At 30.4% G+C, this 20,647-nt stretch overlaps 3 protein-coding genes across 4 annotated transcripts in view; 1 reads left to right on the forward strand and 2 right to left on the reverse strand.

Annotated features, from left to right (window-relative positions):
- The window catches only part of LOC130894451 (uncharacterized), a 692,198-nt gene that overhangs the window by 57,692 nt on the left and 613,859 nt on the right, over nt 1–20,647 (reverse strand). The gene's annotated exons all lie outside the window — the stretch shown is intronic.
- On the reverse strand, nt 46–3,876 carry LOC130894445 (uncharacterized). Of its 2 annotated transcripts, none has more exons than XM_057801300.1 (3): nt 3,641–3,876; nt 2,321–2,805; nt 46–1,194 (listed from the first exon to the last, which is right to left on the reverse strand). In XM_057801300.1, the coding sequence occupies exons 2-3, from the start codon at nt 2,736–2,738 to the stop codon at nt 392–394; spliced, it is 1,221 nt and encodes a 406-aa protein (XP_057657283.1). In that variant the 5' UTR covers nt 2,739–2,805; nt 3,641–3,876; the 3' UTR covers nt 46–391. The 2 variants fall into 2 exon arrangements, with proteins under 2 accessions (XP_057657283.1, XP_057657282.1); XM_057801299.1 differs by having other exon boundaries at nt 2,914–3,876.
- On the forward strand, nt 11,243–19,803 carry LOC130894443 (uncharacterized). Its single transcript, XM_057801294.1, has 4 exons — nt 11,243–11,490; nt 12,310–12,549; nt 15,155–15,405; nt 19,230–19,803. The coding sequence occupies exons 1-4, from the start codon at nt 11,310–11,312 to the stop codon at nt 19,779–19,781; spliced, it is 1,224 nt and encodes a 407-aa protein (XP_057657277.1). The 5' UTR covers nt 11,243–11,309; the 3' UTR covers nt 19,782–19,803.

Genomic DNA, 20,647 nt, shown 5'->3' on the forward strand with positions numbered 1-20,647 from the left:
TTGCTTTCAAAACTTCCATTCGATTTTTCTTCCAAAACAGTTAGAAAATTGAAGAATTTACTTTAATTTACACAGTCCTACTAATTAAGAATTCTACATCAACAATTTGATGGGAGAAACATTTCATCCAAATCACACACAATAACTTCTAACAAGACATTTTTTTTGTACATTATTTAGGGCCTTTCCACGATCGCGAACTTGGCCAGTCCCGTCCTATAGAAGTCACAGTATTAATGCCTAAAATGTTGTTAAATTGCACTTCATTCTATCTGTGGTAATTGGAGAGCATATACAAGTATAAGTGAATTTTTATGATGACGATGAATTTTTAAATACATTTATTCAGACTTAACCAATATACATTTTTCTAATTTGTTTTTTATTTATGTTATGCGTCTAACCAACCTCGTTGAAACGCTTCTTGTAACAAGAAACATAACCTATTTTTCGCAATTTCCGGAACGTCTTCCACTGGAATATCCCTTATATTAAATTGATCGAAATGTTGACCTTTTTGAGCAGTTATTACCGTTAATAACATAAACACGCATTGGAATATCGGCGAATACGACCCTTTTCTCAACGCTTCTTGAAATTTCTCGTAACTATGTTCCCGTTTCAAACACTGCAGTTTATCTAAATTCAAGCTCAATCCATCATAATAAAAACGAATCAACGTGTCGAAATTGTTTTTTAAGCACGTCAACTCAACACTGGTAACAAGAAAGAAGATTAAATCGCAAATACAAGAATTTGTTTCCACCATTTGGAAATCGAGAAAGACACTTTTTATAGCAGTTCCATCATTGTGTTTTAATAGTATGTTGTTAGTCCATAGATCGCAGTGAATCAGCGTTTCGAAATCGTCGATGACTTTCGCTCCCCATATGCGTTTCGGATTCTCTTCGAGCATTTTTTGAAGCTTTGTAGCGAATATTTTATATTTCGGTTGAATGTGTTGATAATTTTTGTACATCGTTATTATATTTTCCATGAGAAGTGAAGTTTGAAGTGGTCCGGCACATGTATTCGAGATTAAACCAGTGCAATGTTTTTTAATTTGGGTTTCGTATTGTTGGGGGTTCAGTAGTCTCATTGCTAGTGGTATCGCATGAAATTTCGCTAAATCGTTCAGTATTAGTTTAGTTGCGTTTAAATCAAATCCAACGTGTCGATCTCCAGATTTGAATCCTTAAAAAAACAAATATATTATACATTAAAATATAAGAAACAAGTTTTATCTATGAACAGGTGGTAGTATAAGGAAAAAAATAATCGGTAACGTTGCCAAGTTATTAATATTTCTGTTGTTTATAATACAAATTGATTTATAAGAGGTGAGGAATTTTAGATACAACTACCATACGTAGATTCTCTAGGGAAGGAAATCATGTGGTTACTAACAAATGTCAGTTCTTCTTTTTTATGACTTGTCAAATAGATCGTAATCTTTAATTAGCTATAGAAATTCCAGGATCGTCTTGGGAAAAATCAATAACGTTGACAAGTTATAATTATTACTGTTTGAGTTATATACTAAAAAATACTTGTTATACATATACAAAACTAAGACGAAATATCTTCAGGCATCAATTATATGAAACACAAAGTTGTGTATATAATTTGTTATACATAAATTAACGTCACTTTCTAATAATACGAATTCTTGTTAGATTTACAAAACAAATAATTCGCACTATTTGTAGTCGATTAGAAATATACAGGGTGACCTCTATAAAAAATAACCTATTAACATATTTTTAACAACGTTTGCCTTTCTTAATTGGCGCGAAACGTGTTAATAGTGAAATCTGTATTGAATTTATGAATTGAATAGATAAATACTCAACATTGAAGAGCTATAGCGAAGCTTTATATACGAGGAGTGTCCGATTAACACTTATTTTACAAAAGAATAACAAACATTTAGGAAAAGTGTCGATTTACTCGATATACTCGAATCATTGAAGCTCCAACTTCTTTAACTTATCTGAAAAATACGTTTTTTTCAAAGTAGAGCTCAGTAACGACAATGACACCTTTACTAGACTCTAATTTCAGCGAGAAGAGCTGGTGCGTGAACTCGATAAACAATCAGTTTATTCTTCTTCGTCCTAATGAGGCCATTATTTCTTTAATCTCTAGTCGAAATGATGGTCTTTCTCTTGGACACTTTTCTAGAATCATATTTCGTCGACGTAGAAACTTTGCTTTGAAGGAATCACGCGATCAAAATGTACTACACGCGATGAGACTAATTTATCGTATAACCTTCGTATAATTAAAGCTATTAGTAATTAAAAAGCTATTTACGAACCTTCTGAGGTCAAATCTTCTAGAATTAAAAGTGCGTTTTGATCAGGTAGATCAGTTCCATTCAAATTCAATCTACCAGCGATGAATTTCGGAAAAAAATTCGACACCGGTAACGAGTGGTTGTTTTCAAAATCTTGTATAGCTGGTAGTATTTGTTTATAAAATAAATATTCGTTTTTGGTTAATTTTGCTGTAGTTCCATCGGCTATCAAAGGATTTTCGATAGTTAATTTAGCAATTAAATATTTATTTTCTTCCTCTTCAGTTGTATCGTTTCTCAGTGTAAGATGAATTCTAAGTATATCGCTCATATAATTTTCGCCAACGTTTAGTAAATTGGACGCTTTAACGCCTTTTATTGTTCTATTACTACCAATATGATTGCTGATAAGTTCGTCGAAATTAAGTATTTTCTCCATATCATTGATTAAATCACAAACACTTTTGGTTTATACGCCTTATAAATTTCTATTTCGTAACGTCTATCTAGAACAAACAATTCATACTATTCTTATCAGTTGCATTTAGATTACCGCTTATCTATTGTTAGAAATTATTTCAAATTTCAATTATATAATCGCGAAAGATGATTACCTTTAACAAGCATTTAGTTTGAAAAGGTTCCCAATAACTTTCCACGACGAATACTACGCATAAACTAATTTATGTAATAGTCCGGGGAAGTAAGTTTATAAAGAGAAAATTAAAAAAAAAGTAGGGGTGACAATCGCTTTCCTAAATTTCTGACCAGCTCGCGAGCACTTTTGAAACCACTAAAATCCGATGGTATTTTTGCTTATAACTTTTTCTAACGTACTCGCACAAAAAAATCGTAAAGACCAAATTCATAGGATATTTTATGCCCTACACGAGGACGGAAGCCGTTTCGTGAAACGAAAATTGTTTCGGTTTGAAATTTAACAAAAAATGAAAATAGTTGCATCGAGATCAAAACATAGGGGCCGGAAGCGGCCCGTGGGCCGTATCTTTGACATGAATGTCTTAGATGTCACTATATACGTCGTATGAATTATATTAAATTTATTGGCGAACGTTATTGTTGATAGAGTGGTTATTTTATAAGAAAATTAATTTAAAACTCTTGATACTTCAAAAATTATTGGAAAATTTTATTATTCCGATCGATAGTTGAGTAATCGAAGCGATCTTAGAATATGGAATGGTTCTAATTGATAGAGTTGTTCCAAGAGGTCTGTAGTCTCCCAAACTTCAAAAAAATGTGGATTCTTCTACGTAACAGAATTCGTACGTCGCAGTTTTTGCTAAACCTAAAGTCTTCAAGTGTCCATTGATGCCTTACCCTTCCCCTTAGTCTCCATATGATACTCAGTCGTAGATACTTCTTCAAATCCTTTCCGTGGTCTGATGTTTGTCAAAAATTCTTTACTAGTATGCTGAAAAAGAATCCCAAGACCTCCAGATACTGTTCTATCCTCAACCACGTTTCGCCTTCTACTTTGAATGTGTTTTTTCGGACCTCTACTGCAAAGAGCATGATCGAATTCACTACATCCAGCGGCTGCTTCTTGGTTAAACAATTATAGTTATTTTGTCATCTTATATATACCATTAGAGTGGTAAGTATCTTTCTGTTTAAGGTTATATCAAATATTTAATAATAATTAATTTTAATGGATGTTTATTTTTGTTATGATATTTTAGTTAAATAATATATCATCCCGAACGTCATTGAGATATTCTAATTAAATACTATTTAATATTCAAGAGATCTTAGTAGATATTAAGTTAGATTTTGCGTTTGAAATGATTATTATCAAATTTTTGCTATTCATTGTTCAATATTCACATAAAATAAAGGTATTTACGACTTTTTGTACCATTTCAACGTAATTTGATAGTAGTAGGGACTAAATTCTTAGGTTAGATTAGAAAATAGATTTTTTTTAAAAAAAGCTTTCAATAAAGCTATCAAATATTTTATTTCGAATTATCTTAAAGAATACCGTCTAAAAAAGGTCGCGCTGTGTTTTGGGAGAATCTAACTAAGATCATCCCAGGTCTGAACTAGAGATGGCGGTAGTTGCTTGAAAAATACTTTGATAATGACTTGCGTGCAAGTGCATCATCACACTGTTAGGTAAACTTCTTAATGACATTTTTTTGTGGGCCAAGAGGTGTCGTCAACGGTAATGATCATTACCAGAAAATATGGATCAGTTTCAAGCTGTTTTCTCAAAGTACGACATGTTTTGGTTCGATCTTCTTTCTGAGCGTCATACAGAAGCCGAGGAATGAACTTTGCAGCAAACTTGCATTTGGAACAAATTTTCTGATATTTAAGGATTTTTGTCTTAAACTTATCGATTTTTATTTCGATTTCAACGATATTTTTCTAAATTATTTTGTTTTACAAAATTATGTCGAAAATTCTTTGAAATTTATTGTTGATTATTTTGAATTTATGGTTTTTTTCCAATTTTTGAATACTTGAATAATATTTTTCAAAATTCTTACAAATTTATCGATTTTTTTTATATCTAAACATTTATTTTGAAAACTTTTCCATATCTATTGATTTTCATTATTAATTTTTCAATTTTTTCAAAACTCTTTAATATCTATAGATTTTCGTCACGAATTGATCGAGTTTTTCGAAATTCTTCAATGTTTATCGATTTTTATCTAAATTAATCGATTTTTTCGAAAATCTTTGATATTTATCTATTTTTGACTTATATTAATCGATTTCAAAATCCTTATAAGTTTATCGATTTTTATTTCGATTTCAACGATATTTTTCTAAATTATTTTGATTTACAAAATTATGTCGAAAATTCTTTGAAATTTATTGTTGATTATTTTGAATTTATGGTTTTTTTCCAATTTTTGAATACTTGAATAATATTTTTCAAAATTCTTACAAATTTATCGATTTTTTTATATCTAAACATTTATTTTGAAAACTTTTCCATATCTATTGATTTTCATTATTAATTTTTCAATTTTTTCAAAACTCTTTAATATCTATAGATTTTCGTCACGAATTGATCGAGTTTTTCGAAATTCTTCAATGTTTATCGATTTTTATCTAAATTAATCGATTTTTTCGAAAATCTTTGATATTTATCTATTTTTGACTTATATTAATCGATTTCAAAATCCTTATAAGTTTATCGATTTTTATTTCGATTTCAACGATATTTTTCTAAATTATTTTGATTTACAAAATTATGTCGAAAATTCTTTGAAATTTATTGTTGATTATTTTGAATTTATGGTTTTTTTCCAATTTTTGAATACTTGAATAATATTTTTCAAAATTCTTACAAATTTATCGATTTTTTTTATATCTAAACATTTATTTTGAAAACTTTTCCATATCTATTGATTTTCATTATTAATTTTTCAATTTTTTCAAAACTCTTTAATATCTATAGATTTTCGTCACGAATTGATCGAGTTTTTCGAAATTCTTCAATGTTTATCGATTTTTATCTAAATTAATCGATTTTTTCGAAAATCTTTGATATTTATCTATTTTTGACTTATATTAATCGATTTCAAAATCCTTATAAGTTTATCGATTTTTATTTCGATTTCAACGATATTTTTCTAAATTATTTTGATTTACAAAATTATGTCGAAAATTCTTTGAAATTTATTGTTGATTATTTTGAATTTATGGTTTTTTTCCAATTTTTGAATACTTGAATAATATTTTTCAAAATTCTTACAAATTTATCGATTTTTTTTATATCTAAACATTTATTTTGAAAACTTTTCCATATCTATTGATTTTCATTATTAATTTTTCAATTTTTTCAAAACTCTTTAATATCTATAGATTTTCGTCAGGAATTGATCGAGTTTTTCGAAATTCTTCAATGTTTATCGATTTTTATCTAAATTAATCGATTTTTTCGAAAATCTTTGATATTTATCTATTTTTGACTTATATTAATCGATTTCAAAATCCTTATAAGTTTATCGATTTTTATTTCGATTTCAACGATATTTTTCTAAATTATTTTGATTTACAAAATTATGTCGAAAATTCTTTGAAATTTATTGTTGATTATTTTGAATTTATGGTTTTTTTCCAATTTTTGAATACTTGAATAATATTTTTCAAAATTCTTACAAATTTATCGATTTTTTTTATATCTAAACATTTATTTTGAAAACTTTTCCATATCTATTGATTTTCATTATTAATTTTTCAATTTTTTCAAAACTCTTTAATATCTATAGATTTTCGTCACGAATTGATCGAGTTTTTCGAAATTCTTCAATGTTTATCGATTTTTATCTAAATTAATCGATTTTTTCGAAAATCTTTGATATTTATCTATTTTTGACTTATATTAATCGATTTCAAAATCCTTATAAGTTTATCGATTTTTATTTCGATTTCAACGATTTTTTTCTAAATTATTTTGATTTAGATAATTATTTCGAAAATTCTTTGAGTTTTATCGTTGATTATTTCAAAATTTATCGATTTTTTGGTATCTAAGCAATTATTTTAGAAAATTTTCGATATCTATTGATTTTTTTTTATTAATTTATCAATTTTTTCAAAATTCCCTGATTTCTATGAATTTTCGTCATGAATTGATCGATTTTTTCGAAATTCTTTGATATTTATCGTCAATTATTTTGAATTAAAATTTGAAATTTATGGATTTTTTTCCAATTTTCAGATATTTAAATAATATTTTTCAAAATTCTTACAAAGATATCGATTTTTTGTATCTAAGCAGGTTTGTTGGAAAATTTTCGATATGTATTGATTTTCATTATTAGTTTATCAATTTTTTCTAAATTCTCTAATATCTATAGATTTTCATCGTGGATTTATCGATTTTTTCAAAATTCTTCAATGTTCATCGATTTTTAACTCAATTAATCGATTTTTTCGAAGTTATTTGATTTTTATCGATTTTTGACTTAAATTAATCGATTTCCTCAAAATTCTTACAAATTTATCGATTTTTATTTCGATTTCAACGATTTGTTTCTAAATAATTTTTATTTAGATAATTATTTCGAAAATTCTTTGAGTTTTACCGTTGATTATTCGAAATTTATGAATTTTTTTTCAATTTTCAAATTTTAATATAATATTTTTCAAAATTCTTACAAATTTATTGATTTTTTTGTATCTAAACAATTATTTTGGAAAATGTTCGATATCTATTGATTTTCTTTATTAATTTATCAATTTTTTCTAAATTCTTTAATGTTCATCGATTTTTTCGAAGTTATTTGATTTTTATCGATTTTTGACTTAAATTAATCGATTTCCTCAAAATTCTTACAAATTTATCGATTTTTATTTCGATTTCAACGATATTTTTCTAAATTATTTTGATTTAGATAATCATTTCGAAAATTCTTTGAGTTTTATCGTTGATTATTTGAAATTTATGAATTTTTTTCCAATTTTCAAATATTTATATAATATTTTTCAAAATTCTTACAAATTTATCGATTTTTTTGTATCTAAACAATTATTTTGGAAATTTTTCGATAACTATTGATTTTCATTATTAATTTATCAATTTTTTCAAAATTCCTTAATTTATATAGATTTTCGTCATGAATTGATCGATTTTTTCGAAATTCTTTGATATTTATCGTCGATTATTTTAAATTTATGGATTTTTTTCCAATTTTTGAATACTTGAATAATATTTTTCAAAATTCTTACAAGTTTATCAATTTTTTGTATCTAAGCAGGTTATTTGGAAAATTTTTGATATCTATTGATTTTTATTATTAATTTATCAATTTTTTCAAAATTCTTTAATGTTAATCGATTTTTACTCAATTAATCGATTTTTTCGAAATTATTTGATATTTATCGATTTTTGACTTAAATTAATCGATTTCCTCAAAATTCTTACAACTTTATCGATTTTTATTTCGATTTCAACGATTTTTTTCTAAATTATTTTGATTTAGATAATCATTTCGAAAATTCTTTGAGTTTTATCGTTGATTATTTGAAATTTATGAATTTTTTTCCAATTTTCAAATATTTATATAATATTTTTCAAAATTCTTACAAATTTATTGACTTTTTTGTATCTAAACCATTATTTTGTCGTGAATTCATCGATTTTTTCGAAATTCTTTGATGTGTATAGATTTTTGACTTAAATTAATCGATTTCTTCAAAATTATCACAAATTTATCGATTTTTTTGTATTTAAACCTAACCAAGAAATACTTTATTTTCGCTTTCTTAAAACCTACTAGTAAAAATCATCGTATGATTTTGGTTAGTGCAGGCACTGAAGCAGGACATGAACACACTAAAATTCAGAGAATTGTTGTGCAAAGAGTATCGAATGTAAATTTGATCCTTCGAGGATGCAACATATGACAGAACCTTATGAAAGAAGACAGAATCCCTTCCAACGTTATTTGTAGAGCTTCGACACCGAAATATTTGTTGATAGGACTATCCCCTGTAATATGGTACAATCTATTAGATCCATAAGTTTTAACTTGTTATTGTTGTTGTTAACAAAGGAAAAGATACTGGTACGTCCACGTGAGAAGAATGGAAGAAAATAGACTACTACGCATCCTACTTCAAGGGAAACCAATAGGGAAAAGAGAACCACCAAAGAGATGGATGGACAGATGGCAGGAACTGATACAGAGGAACCTGCAAAACTAACAAATCATGGGATCTTGAAAATGAATAGGAAGAAGAAGAAGGTTAGGCTAGGTTGAATTAGGTTAGGGAAAAGAGAGCCCGGACGACCACCAAAAAGATGGATGGACAGCTGGCAGTCTACCTCCCAGGAACTGATACAGAGGAACTTGCAAAACTAACAGATCCTGGGATCTTAAAAATGAATAAGAGTAAGAAGAAGAAGGTTAGGTTGGATTAGGTTAGGGAGAAGAGAGCACGGACGACCACCAAAAAGATGGATGGACAGCTGGCAGTCTACCTCCCAGGAACTGATACAGAGGAACTTGCAAAACTAACAGATCCTGGGATCTTAAAAATGGATAAGAGTAAGAAGAAGAAGAAGAAGAAGAAGAAGAAGAAGGTTAGGTTGGATTAGGTTAGGGAGAAGAGAGCCCGGACGACCACCAAAAAGATGGATGGACAGCTGGCAGTCTACCTCCTAGGAACTGATACAGAAGAACTTGCAAAACAAACAGATCCGGGGATCTTAAAAATGAATAAGAATAAGAAGAAGAAGAAGAAGAAGGTTAGGTTGGATTAGGTTAGGGAGAAGAGAGCCTGGACGACCACCAAAAAGATGGATGGACAGCTGGCAGTCTACCTCCCAGGAACTGATACAGAGGAACCTGCAAAACTAACAGATCCTGGGATCTTAAAAATGAATAAGAGTAAGAAGAAGAAGGTTAGGTTGGATTAGGTTAGGGAGAAGAGAGCACGGACGACCACCAAAAAGATGGATGGACAGCTGGCAGTCTACCTCCCAGGAACTGATACAGAGGAACTTGCAAAACTAACAGATCCTGGGATCTTAAAAATGAATAAGAGTAAGAAGAAGAAGAAGAAGAAGAAGAAGAAGAAGAAGAAGAAGAAGAAGAAGAAGAAGAAGAAGAAGAAGAAGGTTAGGTTGGATTAGGTTAGGGAGAAGAGAGCACGGACGACCACCAAAAAGATGGATGGACAGCTGGCAGTCTACCTCCCAGGAACTGATACAGAGGAACTTGCAAAACAAACAGATCCGGGGATCTTAAAAATGAATAAGAATAAGAAGAAGAAGAAGAAGAAGGTTAGGTTGGATTAGGTTAGGGAGAAGAGAGCCTGGACGACCACCAAAAAGATGGATGGACAGCTGGCAGTCTACCTCCCAGGAACTGATACAGAGGAACCTGCAAAACTAACAGATCCTGGGATCTTAAAAATGAATAAGAGTAAGAAGAAGAAGGTTAGGTTGGATTAGGTTAGGGAGAAGAGAGCACGGACGACCACCAAAAAGATGGATGGACAGCTGGCAGTCTACCTCCCAGGAACTGATACAGAGGAACCTGCAAAACTAACAGATCCTGGGATCTTAAAAATGAATAAGAGTAAGAAGAAGAAGGTTAGGTTGGATTAGGTTAGGGAGAAGAGAGCACGGACGACCACCAAAAAGATGGATGGACAGCTGGCAGTCTACCTCCCAGGAACTGATACAGAGGAACTTGCAAAACAAACAGATCCGGGGATCTTAAAAATGAATAAGAATAAGAAGAAGAAGAAGAAGAAGGTTAGGTTGGATTAGGTTAGGGAGAAGAGAGCCCGGACGACCACCAAAAAGATGGATGGACAGCTGGCAGTCTACCTCCCAGGAACTGATACAGAGGAACCTGCAAAACTAACAGATCCTGGGATCTTAAAAATGAATAAGAGTAAGAAGAAGAAGAAGAAGAAGAAGAAGAAGAAGAAGAAGGTTAGGTTGGATTAGGTTAGGGAGAAGAGAGCCCGGACGACCACCAAAAAGATGGATGGACAGCTGGCAGTCTACCTCCCAGGAACTGATACAGAGGAACTTGCAAAACAAACAGATCCGGGGATCTTAAAAATGAATAAGAATAAGAAGAAGAAGAAGAAGAAGGTTAGGTTGGATTAGGTTAGGGAGAAGAGAGCCTGGACGACCACCAAAAAGATGGATGGACAGCTGGCAGTCTACCTCCCAGGAACCTTTTTGGTTTGCGTGTACCAAAACTTTACATTAATATTTTCCGTTTCATTTTTTTGTTGTAGTGTGTTTTAGAATAAATGACTTCAAAACCAACTTCAGTAAACTTATTAATTAAACTAAAAACCTACAAAACGTTCAGTATTCTGGACTAATGTACCAGCTAAACCTTAAAGAAATGTACAAACCTTTTTGAGAATATATCTTTGCAAATTTTTAGATTATTATCTATTTTTTATATACTAGATAATAATCGTTTACTTAAATGAATTACGACTCGATGATGTTATCATTTTAAAAGTATTTTTCGATTTAATAACCTCGAGAATGGAATTGAAAGAATTAGAAGGAATTTTTGACAAATGTATCGGTGAAAATAAAAAAATTACTGATATTAAATCGGGGAGTTTAGTACAACCAGGTGAGAATTATGGAGGAGAGATGTTCAAATTACAAGTTACTGTACAAGACGAAGAAACTAAAAAGGAATTCGTTCTACACGCCGTAGGTAAAATAAAAAATTTATATTTAAGCTGTTTTATTGGTTATTCGATATATAGTTGCTTTGTCCTCGGAGATATAGTATGTATTAAGAGGATGGTCCAGGAAGTACCAGTCCAAAGAAAAATGTGTACGCTGGCGTAATGTCACTATTTTCTTAGCCAAATACGGCCGTTTTTACTTAATTTTTTCGCTTTTCTTTTCCAAAGCAGTCAATGAAAATTATACCATGCGAAAAAAAACCAGCGCCTGCAGTTGGAACGGTCTTTGCTTTCTTTGAAGCCGGTTCTCCCAGATCTTCACGACGCGGCACACAATTTGTCCAAACTTTTAGTTGATATGCAATGTATAATCTTTTTGCAATGGCTACTATGTCTGCTAGCTCGCGCACTTGCAGTCAACGATCATCCAGTACATTTCTGATCGACCACAGAGATGCTGGCCTTCGCAGGTCGTATCAGTCTCGTCTAAACTTTGCTACCCAATATTTTGTTGTTGATAACGAAGGAATAGTCTCACTCAGAGTAGGCCTTCACTATTACTAAACAACGTGGAGTCTTCAAACTTGAAACATATGCTGAATAGATTTTGTAATTTCTAATACTCTAGGTCAGGCCGGGTATTTATGGGACATTCCTCGTAGATTATAGTCCACTTTCGATTGAATAAAGTATAATCCATGTTCCTTCATTAAATATGAGTTTTGTTTATTTGATTTTTCGAAATTGGATTGAAAAAAGCCAAAAGAAACATCAAAAGTGATAATAATAATAATAATAATGATAATAAATCTGATAATGATAGTATGAAAATTTTTTATAAACAGGAAAAACGATTCCTCTAAGTAAAGATAATCAAGAAATGTTCAACATACAAGTTACTTTCAAAGCAGAAATGTTATTTTATGAGAAAATAGTGCCGATACTTCAGAAATTCCAAAAAGACAACGGCGTAGAAAATGTCATCGCATGTTTCCCAAAATTTTATGGTGGTAGATTGAATTTAAACGGGAGTGGTACAGTTGATATGGATGGTATTCTGATCATGGAAAATTTGAAAATATCAGGTGAGTGGGAATTTTGGAATAGGAAGATGTGCAAAACATTAAACTTTTGATTTCAGTTTGTGATCAAAACCAGTTTCTGTACAAAATGAGTTAGGAAAAGTCATTTTTTGTACAATTTTTTGGAAAAGCCGTTTTTTTGTAGTCATATTTGGAAAAGCGGTTGCTATACAAATTCATTTTGGAAAAAGTATTTTATGTCACAGTTAGAATTAGACTCTTTATTTTGCCATTTTTTGTCCACTATTTTGGAAAAACCTTTTTTTGTCCACTTTTTTGTTATGGAAAAGCCGATTCTGTCCAAATTCAATATGGAAAAGCAGTTTCTGAACAAAAAAATTTTGGAAAATTTATTTTTTTAGATACAATTAGGATTGAAGGTGTCGTTTTTTGAACAAAATGAATTAGGAAGAGCCATTTTTTGTCCACTTTTTTTGGAAGGGCGTTCATGTCCAAAATACATATGGAAAAGCAGTTTCTGAACAAAAAAATTCTGGAAAAGGTATTTTTAGATACAATTAGAAATGAAAGAGCCGTTTCTTTTTCAAAATGTATTAGAAAAAACCTTTTTTTGTCCACTTTTTTGTTATGGAAAAGCCGATTCTGTCCAAATTCAATATGGAAAAGCAGTTTCTGAACAAAAAAATTTTGGAAAATTTATTTTTTTAGATACAATTAGGATTGAAGGTGTCGTTTTTTGAACAAAATGAATTAGGAAGAGCCATTTTTTGTCCACTTTTTTTGGAAGGGCGTTCATGTCCAAAATACATATGGAAAAGCAGTTTCTGAACAAAAAAATTCTGGAAAAGGTATTTTTAGATACAATTAGAAATGAAAGAGCCGTTTCTTTTTCAAAATGTATTAGAAAAAACCATTTTTTGTCCACTACTTTGAAAAAGCCATTTTTTGTCCACTACTTTGAAAAAGCCATTTTTTGTCCACTACTTTGAAAAAGCCATTTTTTGCCCACTTTTTTGTTATGGAAAAACTGTTTCAGTCCAAATTAGATGTAGAAAAGGAGTTTCTGAACAAAATCATTTTGAAAAAGTTAATTTTAGATACAATTGGGATTGAAAGTGTCGTTTTTTGAACAAAATGAATTAGGGAGGGCCAATTTTGTCCACTTTTTTTGGAAAGGCCGTTTCTTCTCAAATTCAATGTGGGAAAGCAGTTTCTGAACAAAATAATTTTGGAAAAGTTATTTTTAGATACAATTACGAATGAAAGAGCCGTTTTGTCCACTACTTTGAAAAAGCCATTTTTTGCCCAATTTTTTGTTATGGAAAAACTGTTTCAGTCCAAATTAGATGTAGAAAAGGAGTTTCTGAACAAAATAATTTTGGAAAAGTTATTTTTAGATACAATTACGAATGAAAGAGCCGTTTTGTCCACTACTTTGAAAAAGCCATTTTTTGCCCACTTTTTTGTTATGGAAAAACTGTTTCAGTCCAAATTAGATGTAGAAAAGGAGTTTCTGAACAAAATAATTTTGAAAAAGTTATTTTTAGATACAATTGGGATTGAAGGTGTCGTTTTTTGAACAAAATGAATTAGGGAGAGCCATTTTTTGTTCACTTTTTTTGGAAAGGCCGTTCATGTCCAAAATACATATGGAAATGCAGTTTCTGAACAAAATAATTTTGGAAAATTTATTTTTAGATACAATTAGGATTGAAGGAGCCGTTCTTTGACCAAAATGAATTGGGAAAAGCAATTTTTCTTTCCATTTTTCTTGAAAAAGCTTCGGACAAATTTCATTTTTAGAAGCAGTTTATAACGTTATCTTTTATTTTTCAAATTAGAATCGGAGCCATTTTTTGTAATTTTTGAATAATTACATGCCTTTAATTATCCTTCTTAAACATAGAGAAGTAATTTTTTGTCTATTTCAAATGAAGAAAAGTCACTTTCTGTCCTTTTGAACATAGAAAAACCATTTTTCGACATAAAAAACTTCATTTTCATAAAAATTGATCTTGAGAAATCTTTTTCTTTGTCTTCCTTGTATACAAAAAGCCATTCTATGTTCTTTTTGAATATTGAAAAGCTATTTTTTGTCCTTTCCGAATATAGAAGCAATTTTTTTAACAAAGAAAAGCCATGTTTCAATGCAGAAAAGTCATCCTAGGTATTTTTTGAATATAGACAAACCCATTTTTTTCCTTGTTGATTGTAGAAAAACTATTGTGTACCCTTTTTAACCATTTTTAACCCATTTTTGACACAATCAAATATGAAAAATCATTTTGAGCCTTCACATAAAGTGGAAAAGCAATTCTTGATTCAAGTTATTCTTGGAAAAGCAGTTTTCATCCAAATAAAAACTGGAGGAACTACGATTTGCAACAATTAAATCTGGAAAATTATTTTTTTGCTTTTTCTGAATATCGAAAATTCTTTTTTTATCCAAATAAAAGGTGGACAATTCATTTTTTGACATAACTGAATCACATAAAGTCATTTCTCATCGAAAATAAATGTATTGGAGCAATCTACTTTCACATCTAGAACAACAAGTATCATAAATAACAATTTATGACTAACAATATGAAAAAATATATCATTGACTACTATTATCAGCTTGTTAATACAAAATATAACTTTCCAGGTTTTACTAATTTGGACAGACACATCGGTTACGATTTAAAAGAAGCTACGTTGGTTTTAAAAGACTTGGCGGAGTTCCAATCAACTGCCGTTGCCCTAAAAATAAAACAACCAGAATTCTTCTTCGAAGAAATAAGGCCATTATGTAATAATTTTTTAGATTTACCGGAAGATGATCCACTCAAAGGATTCATTGTTGTATTGGAGAGAGTCTTCTCCGAATCCGAACAATGTGCTCCATTTATACCAAAAGTAAGCGGAAAATTTGTTGTAACTCAGCTTAATGTATGTCATTTGGAAGTTTACGTTTAGCCAAATACGGCCGTTTTTACTTGATTTCTTAGCTCAATGAAATTTATCCTAAAATACCGACGCTTTGACCTTGCCTTCACATGCAACGGCCTTTGCCTTTTGGAGGCTAGTATTTGTTAGTAAGATGATACAGGAGGCTGGAATTTGCTTATAAAACATCTAAGAGGCTGGTTTCACTTGTTAAAGGATCTATGAGGCTGGAATTGATTGAAAAACAGATCTACGAGGCCAAAGTTAATCAAAAACTGATGTAAGAAGATGGAATGTATTTAAAAATTGAAGTAGGAAGCTGTAATTCATTATAAAGACCATTAAGAGGCTAGTATTTTTTAGTAAGTTAATGTAGGAGGCTAGGATTTGTTCATACAATATCTAGGAGGCTGCTATTACTTGTAAAAGGATGTAAGAGGCTGAAGTTGATGAAAACCTGATCTCCGAAACTAAATTTTATCAAAAACTGATGTAAGAAGATGGATTGTATTTAAAAACTGATGTAGGAAGCTGTAATTCATTGTAAAGGCCATTAAGAGGCTAGTATTTTGTAGTAAGTTAATGTAGGAAGCTAGGATTTGTTCATGCAATATCTAGGAGGCTGCTATTACTTGTGAAAGGATTTAAGAGGCTGAAGTTGATGAAAACCTGATCTCCGAAATTAAATTTTATCAAAAACTGATGTAAGAAGATGGAATGTATTTAAAAATTGAAGTAGGAAGCTGTGATTCATTGTAAAGACCATTAAGAGGCTAGTATTTTTTAGTAAGTTAATATAGGAGGCAAGGATTTGTTCATACAATATCTAGGAGGCTGCTATTACTTGTAAAAGGATTTAAGAGGCCGAAGTTGATGAAAACCTGATCTCCGAAACTAAATTTTATCAAAAACTGATGTAAGAAGATGGATTGTATTTAAAAATTGAAGTAAGAAGCTGTAATTCATTGTAAAGACCATTAAGAGGCTAGTATTTTTTAGTAAGTTAATATAGGAGGCTAAGATTTGTTCATACAATATCTAGGAGGCTGCTATTACTTGTAAAAGGATTTAAGAGGCTGAAGTTGATGAAAACCTGATCTCCGAAACTAAATTTTATCAAAAACTGATGTAAGAAGATGGATTGTATTTAAAAATTGAAGTAAGAAGCTGTAATTCATTGTAAAGACCATTAAGAGGCTAGTATTTTTTAGTAAGTTGTTATAGGAGGCAAGGATTTGTTCATACAATATCTAGGAGGCTGCTATTACTTGTAAAAGGATTTAAGAGGCCGAAGTTGATGAAAACCTGATCTCCGAAACTAAATTTTATCAAAAACTGATGTAAGAAGATGGATTGTATTTAAAAACTGATGTAGGAAGTTGTAATTCATTGTAAAGACCATTAAGAGGCTAGTATTTTTTAGTAAGTTGTTATAGGAGGCAAGGATTTGTTCATACAATATCTAGGAGGCTGCTATTACTTGTAAAAGGATTTAAGAGGCCGAAGTTGATGAAAACCTGATCTCCGAAACTAAATTTTATCAAAAACTGATGTAAGAAGATGGAATGTATTTAAAAATTGAAGTAGGAAGCTGTAATTCATTGTAAAGACTATTAAGAGGCTAGTATTTTTTAGTAAGTTAATATAGGAGGCTAGGATTTGTTCATACAATATCTAGGAGGCTGCTATTACTTGTAGTTAAAGGATTTAAGAGGCTGAAGTTGATGAAAACCTGATTCTCGAAACTAAATTTTATCAAAAACTGATGTAAGAAGATGGAATGTATTTAAAAATTGAAGTAGGAAGCTTTAATTCATTGTAAAGACCATTAAGAGGCTAGTATTTTTTAGTAAGTTAATATAGGAGGCTAGGATTTTTTCATACAATATCTAGGAGGCTGCTATTACTTGTAAAAGGATTTAAGAGGCTGAAGTTGATGAAAACCTGATCTCCGAAACTAAATTTTATCAAAAACTGATGTAAGAAGATGGAATGTATTTAAAAATTGAAGTAGGAAGCTTTAATTCATTGTAAAGACCATTAAGAGGCTAGTATTTTTTAGTAAGTTAATATAGGAGGCTAGGATTTTTTCATACAATATCTAGGAGGCTGCTATTACTTGTAAAAGGATTTAAGAGGCTGAAGTTGATGAAAACCTGATCTCCGAAACTAAATTTTATCAAAAACTGATGTAAGAAGATGGAATGTATTTAAAAATTGAAGTAGGAAGCTTTAATTCATTGTAAAGACCATTAAGAGGCTAGTATTTTTTAGTAAGTTAATATAGGAGGCTAGGATTTTTTCATACAATATCTAGGAGGCTGCTATTACTTGTAAAAGGATTTAAGAGGCTGAAGTTGATGAAAACCTGATCTCCGAAACTAAATTTTATCAAAAACTGATGTAAGAAGATGGAATGTATTTAAAAATTGAAGTAGGAAGCTGTAATTCATTGTAAAGACTATTAAGAGGCTAGTATTTTGTAGTAAGTTAATGTAGGAGGCTAGGATTTGTTCATACAATATCTAGGAGGCTGCTATTACTTGTAAAAGGATTTAAGAGGCTGAAGTTGATGAAAACCTGATCTCCGAAACTAAATTTTATCAAAAACTGATGTAAGAAGATGGAATGTATTTAAAAATTGAAGTAGGAAGCTGTAATTCATTGTAAAGGCCATTAAGAGGCTAGTATTTTTTAGTAAGTTAATATAGGAGGCTAGGATTTTTTCATACAATATCTAGGAGGCTGCTATTACTTGTAAAAGGATTTAAGAGGCTGAAGTTGATGAAAACCTGATCTCCGAAACTAAATTTTATCAAAAACTGATGTAAGAAGATGGAATGTATTTAAAAATTGAAGTAGGAAGCTTTAATTCATTGTAAAGACCATTAAGAGGCTAGTATTTTTTAGTAAGTTAATATAGGAGGCTAGGATTTTTTCATACAATATCTAGGAGGCTGCTATTACTTGTAAAAGGATTTAAGAGGCTGAAGTTGATGAAAACCTGATCTCCGAAACTAAATTTTATCAAAAACTGATGTAAGAAGATGGAATGTATTTAAAAATTGAAGTAGGAAGCTGTAATTCATTGTAAAGACTATTAAGAGGCTAGTATTTTGTAGTAAGTTAATGTAGGAGGCTAGGATTTGTTCATACAATATCTAGGAGGCTGCTATTACTTGTAAAAGGATTTAAGAGGCTGAAGTTGATGAAAATCTGATCTCCGAAACTAAATTTTATCAAAAACTGATGTAAGAAGATGGATTGTATTTAAAAACTGATGTAGGAAGCTGTAATTCATTGTAAAGGCCATTAAGAGGCTAGTATTTTGTAGTAAGTTAATGTAGGAGGCTAGGATTTGTTCATACAATATCTAGAAGGCTGCTATTACTTGTAAAAGGATTTAAGAGGCTGAAGTTGATTGAAAACCTGATCTACGAAGCTAAAGTTCATCAAAAACTGATCTATAAGGCCAAAGTTCATCAAAAACTGATCTAAGAAGATGGAATGTATCAAAAAATTTGATGTAGGAAGTTATAATTCATTGCAAAGACATCTATGAAGCAAGTATTTGTTAGTAAGGTAATGCAGGAGATTAGGATTAGTGAAAAAGTTTTTAGTAGGCTTAGATTTGCTTGAAAATATCATTATTAATAATAGTTAGTATTAACACCAAAATAACAACATCCATTTGCCTCAGTGTAAACTCATACGTACCTTATTTTGATTTATCCATCAATTTTTATAGTGTATTGAATACTATATTTTTTCTACGACTATAATTTTTCTTACAGATTCGTAAAATGTGGAATGAATTCAAACCAGATTTTTCTGGTGAAAATAAGAGAGAACCTTTCGCTACCATCACTCATTCTGATCTTTGGGTTAATAATGCGATGATGAAGTATGTAAATGGAGAACCGGTTAAGAATAAATTCGTCGATTTTCAATTTTATAATTACGGATCTCCGGGATTCGATATTTTAAATTTCTTATTTACTAGTGTCCAAACGGAAGTTTTGAAAACGAGCTTTGACGATTTACTACGTCTTTATCATACGGAGTTTATAAATAATTTACAAAGATTAAAATGCGACGCTAGTAATTTTGGTTATAATGATTTTTTGAAGGAGCTGAAATTTGAATCAGAACACGTACTCGTATGGGATTTGGATTTTATACCGAATATAGTGTTTGGTAAAAAAGGAGAAGCTTTTCCAAATTCGAGCGAAATAGATTTCAATAATCCACAGTTTAGAGATAGAATTTATAATAATATTAGTGAGAAAGCTAAAGAAAGACTCTACTTTATGATACAAGAATACAAAAAACGAAATTGGTTCTGACAAATAAAATTTTCTTGTTGAATTTTGCGTTTTTTTTTAAACTAAATATGTCGCCTGGTCACAAAACTGGTTATTCTCTTGAAAAACAATTGGAATATGGAAAAAAGAACAAAATTTACTTAAGATTTGGTTGATTTTGCTATCCATTATGGAGTTAACTAATTTTGTGTTAAATTGAAGCTCACAATATTGACCAAATTGACGTTAAATACAAAAGCTTCAATGAAAAACAATCATTAACAATATTTTCTGTAATTTTTCAAGTTAAGTGAAGTTATTCAGTAAATATAAGTAGAAGAGATGAAACTTCACATTAAATCCTTTTTCCGATGCTGAACGACATCGTTTAAACCAATATTTCACCCATCTCTAGGTCATACCAGGTACTTCTGGGATCATCTTCGTATTCCCCAAGGATTCGTCAATTCTTTCCTCGTAAACTTCTTCGTTATCAAGCGTTGCCAAGTCATACAGAACGCTTTAGCGAAAAATCAATGGCTCGTATTTACCCCACAAGATTTCGGTATTAAATAACTCACATCAAAGAGTATTAGAGGCTTTATCTCATCTGTAATCAAGTTATTTAGCCTCCTGCATCTTCTATTTTCACCACTGACGCTTCTTCTAGGATTAAAAATTGTTACTTTTTGATAAAATCCTTTAATAAGCTGCAAAATCAACGAGACCCTCAATTTATTCTCAATCTAAGTGAAAATATGGGATGTATTAGTGTCCAAGAATGGTAATTTATCTGCAGAGAGCGGATTGGTATAGTTTAAATGAATGCTAACATTGCGGTTCCTTTCAGTTTCAATTAGGGTATTATCTGTTCGAAAAAACGCGGGAAATAATCTTCGGAAACTAAT

This window comes from Diorhabda carinulata, chromosome 5 (genome assembly GCF_026250575.1).
Source record: "Diorhabda carinulata isolate Delta chromosome 5, icDioCari1.1, whole genome shotgun sequence".
In the NCBI taxonomy this organism is placed as follows: domain Eukaryota; kingdom Metazoa; phylum Arthropoda; class Insecta; order Coleoptera; family Chrysomelidae; genus Diorhabda; species Diorhabda carinulata.